This window comes from Monopterus albus, unplaced genomic scaffold, assembly GCF_001952655.1.
Source record: "Monopterus albus unplaced genomic scaffold, M_albus_1.0 scaffold19.1, whole genome shotgun sequence".
NCBI classification, from domain to species: domain Eukaryota; kingdom Metazoa; phylum Chordata; class Actinopteri; order Synbranchiformes; family Synbranchidae; genus Monopterus; species Monopterus albus.
In genome coordinates, this window is record NW_018127899.1 from 677,647 (window position 1) to 688,887 (window position 11,241).

General features: G+C 38.4%; 1 protein-coding gene across 6 annotated transcripts in view; it reads right to left on the reverse strand.

Annotated features, from left to right (window-relative positions):
- Positions 1-11,241, reverse strand: part of LOC109956369 (ethanolamine kinase 1) — a 56,015-nt gene that overhangs the window by 33,994 nt on the left and 10,780 nt on the right. For 5 of the 6 annotated variants that reach the window (XR_002274394.1, XR_002274393.1, XM_020593400.1 and 2 more), the window contains exons 2-5: positions 8,203-8,280; positions 6,865-6,997; positions 3,087-3,349; positions 1,242-1,394 (exon numbers count right to left, since the gene is read on the reverse strand). Coding sequence is in view for 4 of the 6 variants with exons in the window: in XM_020593400.1 (XP_020449056.1) it covers positions 1,242-1,394; positions 3,087-3,349; positions 6,865-6,997; positions 8,203-8,228 (575 nt within the window). In the remaining 2 variants the exon portion in view is untranslated. The remainder of the gene's footprint in view (positions 1-1,241; positions 1,395-3,086; positions 3,350-6,864; positions 6,998-8,202; positions 8,281-11,241) is intronic. The other variant, XM_020593401.1, reaches the window with a different exon arrangement.

The following is an 11,241-nucleotide window of genomic DNA, read 5'->3' on the forward strand; positions in this document are numbered from 1 at the left end:
ATAATTATTGCTTTTTCTCCTGGGTCACAGCAGCAAAAATACAGAATTAAATTGTAGATTCAGACCGAGCTTAGTAATGGAGTGCTTCACAATGGATTTATAATGAAATACCAGATGAACCTAAAAATATTTACTGTACTGACTACAAGAATAGTTGCCTGTTTCTTGTCTTCCTGATGACAAAGTTTGTCCCTGACATTCTCTTAGTTCTCTGTAGGACTTGAATTCTGAATCCAGGAAGCATTAACTGCCTCTTATCATAAAAGACCCTCTCCTCCACAGTCCCTGTCTTTTAAGGATGACTCACACCAGTACTAACTGTATTGCCTACTTGCTGAAACTCAAAGACAAAACTCTAGCGGGTGAACAGCGACTCAGAGCCTTCCGGCTTCAGTTTGCATGGACCTCTGACCTTTTCACTGCAGACATAAACAAGACTGAATGTTTGGCTGATAAGAGAGAGCCCTGCAGGAAGCGCATGGTCAACTGTTTCTCTGTAGTGTCTGCAAACCCCCTCTCACCGCTCACCCCATGACCCCTGTCAGAGATAATGCAATGTCACTGCCACAAAAGCCACTCCCCCACCTCACCCCTCTGACCAATGACGGTTCACAGTGGACGCCTCAATCCACAGGGTGAGAGAGGTGAATGTACCAGCATGACTCAAGCACTGACCATTCATAAACCACAGTCTATGGGTGGAGAGGAGCACTGTGGGCAGGTTTGAAAATGGCATCAGTTAATGTGCTGCTGCTTATCTATATGACTTAAACACCTGAGAGAACATTTTGCCTGATTCACTAAACCCTCCTTCAGTTACTATAGAGTGTCAAAGGGATGACATTTTACATTTTACTGTTAGCCTATGAAACAACTACACCACGGTCCCATGACTTCAGCGTCACCACCACAGCTTCCAGCTTGTAGTTTGATTCAGGACACTTTGCTCTTATACAAAATCCTTTCCTCTTAGCATGACCTGATCTAGCTGGGGATCATGGCTGTCATTTAGTTAGAATAGTTTGCAAGTGTGCGAGTTTAAAAATAATAAGGCTGTAAAGGCGGGTGAGTGAGTAGACTCTGTAGTCTCATTTAGCCACGTGTTAGCAACCACCTTTTTTAACCTCCATGTCGAACTGTGAGAGGTTTTGGTTGTAAATATTAACACACCTGTTGTGTTCAGAAAGCAAATGTGCTCAGTTAACGGTTGTGTGAGAGCATTCTCTCAGGATTTTTTTTACCTTTCTGTACACTGTTGCTCAGTGGAGCTGCTGTTGATTTTGCCCTGCACCAGTGTGAGAAAGTGGAACATTTTGGTCCAGAGAAGAGGTTCTACAGGAGGACCACATTTTGGCTGGATCGAGTGGATTCTCCCCATCTCTGCTGCGATCAATCTGAAGAGAGAAAACATTTTCACAGATGAGCCTGGCAGACGCTGTTATTGCACAAACAACCATTATCAGAGAAGAAACACAACTCCCTTTCCATTTAGCATTCTTATCTTGTTCTTTTCAAAAAAAAAGGGCCCTGTTGCATTTGTGACCTTTTGACCAGTTGAGTGCTCATTCTCAAGGCATTTTTTTTTTTGATGACATGAAGTTTTCTGGGTATTCCCCTCACAGCGTATCAGGCAGTGCAGGGTGACTGATGTGCATTGTGGCCCTGACTGTTCAATCTTAGCTGACTGGGTTGTGTCTTACTGTCCTGCAATGAAAGTAATGATGTTGACCTGTTATCATGAAAATAATGAATGAAACAGGTGGTTAAACACTGCTCAACATGAAAAGTGACTCAACTAAAATTATTTAAAAAACAAAACAAAAAAAAAAAAAAACAGCTGCATCAACACAACTGAAACACTCAACTATGCACAATGTCCAGAAATTTTCAAGGTTTCACAATATTCTCAAAAGCGGACCTCAAATCAAGATCAAGGATCAAGATTAAAGATTTTTACTGTCAATACACCATATGTGCAGGACATACAGAAAATCAAAATACCGTTTCTCTCTCACCTAGTAATGAATGCCATACCATTTAAGAAACTAAAATAGAATAAAAGTAGAATAAAACAGAATAAGAAAACTAAGTTAATAATTAGGATAAAACTAAATGGTAACTAAATCAGTGACAGGTCTAAGATATCACAAATCCTGTGATTTCTTAGAATTTAACAGCTATATTATGTTTAAATCTTAAAACTGAAATTTCAGATACAGTGGAACCTCGGTTTTTGTGATTAATCCGTTCGAAAAAGTCCGACGGAAACCAAATCGTACAAAAACTGAAGCAATATTTCCCATAAAAAAATAATGTAAATCCAATTAATCCGTTCCAGACACCCAACAATATTAACAAAAAATACATTTTATAGAAAATAACTATATTTTTACATAGAAAACAATAAGAAACAACTATAAATGACTAATGAAATGGATAAATGAACATTTAACATCACTTTTACCTTTATTGAAGACACTTGTTGGTGTATGGAAGATGTCGAGGAGGGGAGAGGGAGGAGGAGAGGTTATTGTTTGGATGGGGAATCCCCCTCCATAAGAACTTCATGTATCAAGGCCCCATCTGGGGTTACTTCCCTTCACTCATTTCTTCCGAGAAATGAGTGGCCAAGTCACGCGGGCAGGCGGACGAGTTTGGTACGGACTAATGACGCTGAACCGACCAATCAACTGTACGAAAACCGAGCAGATGTACGAAAACTGGGACAAAATTTCGCTGAAAAAAGTCGTCGAAAACCGAATCATACAGAAAGTAGAGCATACGAAAACCGAGGTTCCACTGTAAGTTAAATTCCACGTGTCATTTTAATCACTGGTCATTGTGATTTTGATGGTGCACATTTTTATATGATGATGCAGTAATGTAATGTAAAAAAAAAAAAAAATCTTTTGTCTGGGCAGTCTGCATAGATGAGTGGCTTTCAGGGGACATCGATGCACATTGGTGTGAGCAATGAACCATGAGCTTCCCCTTAAAATATTTACCATTTCTCTACACTCCTCTGTTGATCAAATGAACTTTACAAGAGGAACAGATGAAAATGTGAGAACTGCTGTGGGAGAGACCTGTAGATGGAGGGTTGTTGGAGCAGCTTGTCGTCCAGCACTGTTCCTCTAACAAACTCATAGCAGATGCCGTTCTGGAAACTGCAAAAGATCTGTGGACCACAGCCATGGGCATGGAAGACTTGGAACATTTCCATCTCCCGGTCCCGGTTCACATAGAGCTCCGTCATTCTGCCGTACAGTCTAACCAAAACACAGCCAGGTTCCTGGACGGAGCCCACATAGCAGCCAATCAGCTGGTTGGTGATGCCTTCTGTGAAGGTCTGCAATGAACAGAATAATACAAAAAACAGTCACAGGTTGGATTTTTCCAGTTAAAACTAAAGTACAGCATACAATAAATTGTAATATACTGTAGTCTCCAAAGAATCTGTAACATTTAAATCAGCACTGATTTTCTAAGAACACTAAACTGGTGCTTATGTGTAACTTTAATGACACTAATAACAGAGAAGTTTCTTTCCAATAGTACTGACATGTAAACAAAAAAAATTACAGGCAGCCATAGATAGCCTTATTCTACAAGTACGATGTCAGTGAAATATGTGCTAGTTTAATGGGTCACTCTGCTAAAACATCAGGCTGTAACAATCCTTGACGAGTCACACAAAGCCCAGAGCTTTAGAAGGTAAATAAATGCATCCACCACTGCATTTATTTAAATGCATCTGGTGAAGTTTTTGGAGGATGGCCACTGCTCTGTCTGTCAAAGGTAGCATGGCTCTTCTTAGACCACCTGACCACTGCTGCAACAGTGCAAATAATCTTTCCTCAAAAGCAAAACACAACCAAAAATAACTGAATGTACAATTAAACTGGCATGTAAAAAAAACAACACACAATTATGCAAAGGTAGATTTTGTGACAGCAGGTAAATGACAGATGTACAGCGGCAGTGAGCTGCCGCCTGAGCTTGTTAACGTTAAACATCACACTTCCAGCACAGGCTGTACTTTGTTACTGTATGTGTACACAACCATACCACAGTGACCACTGTTTGCCTTCAAAGGTCTCATCGGACATTTGTTGTCATTCAGTGGTTTCTCAAACCTTCTCATTCTCTGCCACAGTCTCCACAGCATTTTGTGAGCCTCAAATGAGACTTGCACACAACAGTTTTTCATCTAGATTTAAAGTGAACAAACATGACCACCTTGACATCTGATCAAGTATTTATATACTGCATGGAAGACCACTTGGATGTTTTCCACTGGCTTTGAGATTGTTATCTGATTTGTACGTAGTCTTTACAAGAAAGTATCGTACAGTACTTCATAAGGTTCATTAATAAATTGCAATTTGACAACAAAAACTCACAATTTAAAGCACTAAACTTACTTCTGATCATATATAAATGGAAAATAGAAACTGTTTTATAAAAGTGCTAAATGAGCAAATACTGTAGATGCATTTGTAATTTTTATTCCAGACTTGTCTGAATAAGAATTATATTTTCTATTGTCTTTTTTAAAAAAAATTTTAATTTATGTGAAACACTGACATTGTCTCCAGATTTTAGTAATCCCTCTTAAGTATATTTTTTTTCAAATGCAGGCAAAATGCTCAAATTGCTTCAATGTATAAATTAGATTTATTAATGAACTTGCATCATCTTGAGCTTAATCTGTTAGTTCATTAAAAAGAACAAAAAGATTACAATGTGCATCACAGGGAGGCACAAAACAAAAATGGTAAAATATATACATTTCAATACAAGTCAAAACTAAATAATTTCAAAGAAAAAAAACTCTAAAACACTGCACAGTTAAAATCACAAGTGTACCAGCAGAAGCTGTGTGTCCTTCCCTTGTACAGTGTGTGTGTTCTGACTCAACGAACACAATACATCATTAAAGGAACTGTTGGGATGTGAGGGCTGAAGGTAAATATCGTCTCCTTTGTGTACATTACTGGACCAGGGGTAGATAGAGAGGTCACCCATCCAATGTGCTGTCACCTAACAAACATAAACCCTATTTCTCTGAAAGATTGGACCTTGTGTTTGCACATGGGACCAGAATGGCATTATCCTGTTCTGAACAGATGCTGTGACAACACCTACACATCTGTTTCCAGGGTTTAAAAAAAGTCGACACCTCTGTTGTCCAAGTTACCTTGGCTTTTTAATTTAAAAAAATAAAAAAATAAAAATAAATAAAAAAAATAGTAGCATATATACAGAAGCTGAGACATCCGAATTTGCTTTGATAAATCAGTTTTTCCACTGACTGATTTTATTTTGAAAAGATGAGCATCAATAATATTCAGTATATTCAACATGTCTGGTCCTTGTCCTTCATTGTGAATGAACTGGCAGTGGATTGGACCGGCTGTCATCTGTTCCCACACCAGGCATTTTGTGTCACTTCCCTTTGCAAACACACCTAGCTGTATTGTTGTTTACAGATTAGCTCCCAGCTCACCCAACACTAAATTTCTCTATACCACGACCAATTTTTGAGTTGTAACTTACGTTTGCACCACTCAAGCACCTGTTTTACATAATATCTCCGTCGACATGGCGTTACATTTCTGAGAGGTGCTCATCAGTCTAAAAGTTTAGGCTAGCAGGGCTATGCATTACCTACGTCGTACCTATGACAGATTCAATGCAGAACTATAAATCAAGCTTTAGTGAGAAACTATGCACCTACATCAGTCAGTATAGTGGAGGACAGATATTTAACAGGTATACAAATAAGAAAACAAATTTTTGAGTGGAGAGGGTCATTAAAAACTATACTTTAATAAAAAGTGAAACTCAAACATCACAGTTAATGTGGTCTGACATCAAACCACTCGTATGCCAACAGTCTTGAATGAGGGTGTATACGGGTTGTAACTGAAAACACCTGTGGGGAGATGTGCCTTTACTACCGTAGATGTAACACTGTTTCAACAGTTTTTACGAGCCAGCAAAACAGATCAATTGCTAAAGGTGTGTTTGTTAACACAGTTTTCAAACAACTGTTTGTTTCACTAGATGCTGCACAAACATAACGCAAAATGAAACTGAATTCATTTAACTTTATATCCTCATGCAAACACGAGTACCACATCACAACCAACTGGCATGTTTAGGGAAAAACTTGTAGGGAGACCCCATCGTGTGGGACCTGTTCCTAAATTACTTCTCAGCTTGTGAATGTAGTAATGTTGTCTGACAAGATTTTTGTGTGTACAGACTAAAACACACTGAAGTCTAATTTGATGTTTTGCCCATCATACTTTTGAAAATATCTTCCCTTAACACAGCTTAAGAGGCTAAACATACAAAGATTTCATTCATTTTGTTTGAAAGTCAAAAAGTAAGTCATTAAAATTAAGTGACTACAAAGGTTAAAATGATATTCACGATACAGCGACATTAATGTCACGTCACTTCAAAATCTAATTAACATTAACAGAACATATGCAAGCTATTTTTACACTGTTTCTAAGTGGCCTTATATGGTAATCTGCTACAAATGAATGTAACAACAGAAGACGTTAACTCAGGCTGTTGATCTAGTGTGACTACAAGGTTAGCACTAAAGCTAAACACTTTGCAATCGTGTGTGAACACCTCCAAGTCAGAATAAGGGTGTAGCATTAGTGAGGCTTTCTCGTTTCCCATCCTTGGAGTTACGTAGGCGCACCAAACCCTACAACCTGTGATTACACAGGTTCCATACGATTTGAAGTTGAAAGAAATTCATCTTAATGGCCAAAACTTCAAAATTGCAGTGATCAGTGAATTATAGATAAAACCTACTTTTGCAAACAAACATTCACTTGCCTTCATCTGAATGTTCTGTTCCTTCCAGTGAGGACGCAGTCTGCTGAGAAGGTCCAGGATTCCTCTACGAGGTTCATGCTCATCAATATAAATGTCCACATAAAGAACCTCATTCCCAGCACCAGCCGACCTACTGTCCATCGTCAAAAAAACAAAAGTACAGTAATAACTTTGAGATTTTACCTTCAAAAGACTTTTCAAAGCCTGTTCACAAACTCTCAGACCAAAGTCCTATTCTGTTCTAAAACCAGCCAAGTTATGATCAGATATTAACCCACTTCATCAAAATATTTGCCTCAGTTATGCCGACATACTCCACAACAAAGCCCTATCAAATTTGTCAGAAAGATTAAAGAGCCATCAGGAGTATTTGACAGTAATTCAAATTGGCCAGTGTCTCCAAATTATTAAGCAGTCCAGCTTGCTTAACAGAGGCCAATGGGCATCTTCATCGCCACAGCTTCACAGTTTACATATTAACCACCGGTGGCTGCAGCTCTGCAGCAAACATGTGCAGGGTCAAACCTTAGGTGTTTGATCCGTTCAATCGATACTGACTCGAACCTCATCAGAACAGCTGTCTGTCAGCAGAAGGACTGTGTGGTCTTCAGCAGAATGACAGCAAAAATGTACTGGACAAAAAATGTTTTTCATGTTGGCTCATCGGGAACAAAATCAGCAGTGTTTATATGCATAGATTTATTAATTTTATTACTTTCCCTGTCTTTCTAGTCTAAAGTAAAACCAGAAAGCTCACAGTGACACCAGGACGCTGAGCCATCCAACACACAAATAGGCTAACAAGTGATCTACCCGATTTAAGCAGCTGTCTGGTGTGATTACACTTCAAATGCCCCAAAGGAAAAAATATACCTCAAGTGTAAAAAAGGGGTCCAGGGATGAAGCGTGTCTCGGAGTCAGTGACAGACCTGCAGATAAGCTCTGTGATGACAGTAACAGAGTTTGTTACGTCTGTCGACCACTTCTACAGTAACGGCAGTCGTTTGTGCATAACCTGTTTATTTTGCAGTGCAGTTGCTCCCAGTGTGACTGAAACAGTCACAGCTTTAATAAATCTGGTCGCAAAATGCAACTGATCGCTCAGAGTCTGAAGCCCTGTAATCTCTAAAAAGATACAATTAATTAAGGAAAAGAATGAACTCTCACTGCTGAAGGGTGTGCTGGTCTTTGTGGGTTCTTAAATATGGACCTTTCGTTATAGTTTAATTAGTTAAAGATTATAGTTTAATTAGATAAAGATTTCTGTATTTCTAATTCTAATAAAACTGTAGTAAATGTACAGGATTTGTAGTTACATAACATTTGAGTGAAACTGACCACGGGTGTATCAGCTCTGGTGTCATCTGTATTATACTGCATCGGAGTCATTCTGGGGCACAGCTAAAAGAAAAGTGCCTGTAAATAAATGAAAAACGTTATTTATTTCATATTAAACTAAAAAAAAACAAACAAAAAAAAAAAATTTCAATACCTACTTCATATATACACACACACACACACACACACACACACACACTTTATCCATGTTTCCAAATTGATTAACTTTCCTGTAGTCCATTCAAACAGATGGCAGTCTGCGCCGTCAGCCACAAAGAGGTGATGTGTGTACAAATTGAGCTCAGCATATTTTTTTCCCCAAAAACTGAGCTCTCTGTGCTATCAATTTCAGCACAGCTTTCTGACCCACCAAGCTGTTCTTACATTAAAACTGAGCACATTGCAAACAGGTCCCCCCAGGGTGTAAGCAGAATTTAGGTTACAGTTTACTTTTACCAAACTACATTCAAGCAAACAGACCAAAAATCAAGTCCAGAAGAACTCTTTTAGTTCTCTAAATAGTTTTCAGATGTGCTGAATTTGGCTTGTCTGCAAAGACTTTACAAGGGTGGAGTCTATTGTCTAATCTGAGTCATTGTGTAATCTAGAGGACCTTCTCAAATTTCTTAGAATTAGTTTGCTCAAACATGACCTTTCATGCCAGCTCAATGCCATGGAACATTTCAACATGATCACTCTATAAACACAAAACAAATTTCATAAACATGGAAGCAGCATGTTTGCAGTCTTAAATTATTTAGATGTTGGGCCAATGTTTACCATTTTTCATCGTTTCAGTAATTGCCTAGACGTCACAAACGCGGTGATTGTCTTGAAATGAATAGTTTGCAAGCTTTTAGACGCAAATGAAATTCACTTGCCCGTCTCATCATCAAAGATGTTGGGTATTGAAAGAGAGACGAGTGTCTCTATTAAAAATGTAAGGCTCAGGCAGTAGAATAGAGTGGTGGAGTCAGGGCTTGTGTTAATGCATGTACTGTACCTCTCAAGTACATCTGAACAAGGGCTAGTTAAAAAAAAAGAAAAAAAAAGAGATTACACCCACAATATACCGTTATGACACTTTTCAGACAGATTCACTTACTGTATGTCTGGCTTTTTTCTTTTTCCTCATGACTGTTAATATGGAGAATGCAGACTAACATTTGGGCCTTTGAGCCTTGAAAATTAATCATTTATGAAAGGATCAAAAAAGCACCAGTTGTGTTAAAGGCAGTATGAAAGAGGAACAAAACTGAGTTAATGTTGCTGGAATTTTTCTCAACTTCCTGACATTACCTAGACTGGGGGGTGGTTCCCACTCAAGTCATTAAAGCAGCAGAACCATAATAAGTGCAAGTAAAATGAGTGGAAGGAGAATATCAGAGGAGTGGATCATAATTAGCAGATTATATTTTGTTGCTAATAAAGGATCACGTGTCCAATAATTTATGGCTGTACTTTGACAAGACAGGGTAAAGAAGAAGGATTAACAACAGAAGTGTTGCGGGCAGCAGTGTCATGGAGTAGGAGTACCATAGCAAAGTAAGAATTTCATTGGACAGGGAAACATGTTTCCCAACTGTGCATATGGCAAATAAACACTTTGACCTTGACCTATAGCTGAGAGATTTCACATCAGGTCCCAGATCAGAGCACGAGGAGCTACTTGAGTGTAAACAAAGAGGAGAGCTCGTGCCAAAATCTCACACATGCGCAGTTGACTCCAACTCATGCTAATTTCAGGAAATTATTCCAGCTTGGAGCCTTTGAAGCAGGATAGCTGGGTCTGGGGTTTCATTAAGAAAATGAGTGGAGGTAATTTATTGTCGGTTTTAGTCTCTGTATGGAGACAGCTAAAAATACTATTCATACACAAAATGACCGGCCTTATCCTTCAACTCTGAAGAGATACCAGATGACTAATAGCTGCCGCTCTATGCAGCAGTGATTGATCAGGTGCTGAGCGTTGCTGTATAAATGTCCATTCTCTCCTCCCTCGATGAAAATGCCTGAAAATACATATTGCATGAGACCAATGTGCAAATTCCTGTGGTGTCGCTTTTCTTGTGTTTCTACAGTGAAAATTCTCCAACTCAAATCCCCAGTGCGACACCTTAGTAAATATGAACACAATTTCACTGTTTATCACCAGAAAATGACCCACAAACCTTTGTAAATATCCCCGAGTGTGTATGTAATGTAGGAGAAGGTTGTCTGTTGAAGGACATATCAGTTGGAGAATGAATTTGTGTAGCTTCCAGGTACAAACAGTTTTGTTTGTGTGGCTCTTATACTTCTACATGTTAGTTTTTGTCATCAATGTTGTCATGTTGAGATATTTAAGTCTGTAATTTTAAGTATTTTTTAAAAATTCTAATTCCCCCCAGTCAGAAACATGTTTGAAAATTTGCAATGTTTGAAGAAGAAGAATCCATAAAGAAATACATGAAACATCAATATAATACTACTTCAATAGGTACAGGACATGTCAATGTCTTTAAGTGACCATGTGTACAATTTCTAAAGAAATGGTGTATGTGCATAGTGTCAAATCAATGAAAAATGCACATACAAATATATATTTATACTTGCATTCCAAATGTTTGCAAAATGGCAAAAAATGTGTAGGGCTGTGTGTGTGTGGGTGGGGGGTTGTATCTACCACTAAGAGAACATTTGATAAATGTTTACATCAAATCACTTCATCAACTGACTTTTAAGAATTTTAAATGAATTTGTCCTTCACAGTGCATCATTTTATGTTACACAAAATCCCATGGCTTCTTTCTTTCTTTGGTTTCTTGCTGTCTTTCAGAAGTTTCTGAAAAGAGAAAATTCCCTTTTATTACTAGGCAAACAGTTGTTGGTGTCCTTTATCAAACAGCTCTTTGGAGAGAAAAGGAGAGAGAGAGAGAGAGAGCGCTATGCAGACATTTAACCTTTTTATATAGTCTTACAAATGGGGCTCTCAAGGCCTTTCGTTTGTGAAGTTCCTGTGGAAAAAAAAAAAAAAAATCAGGGAGCTTGGGCCCATTT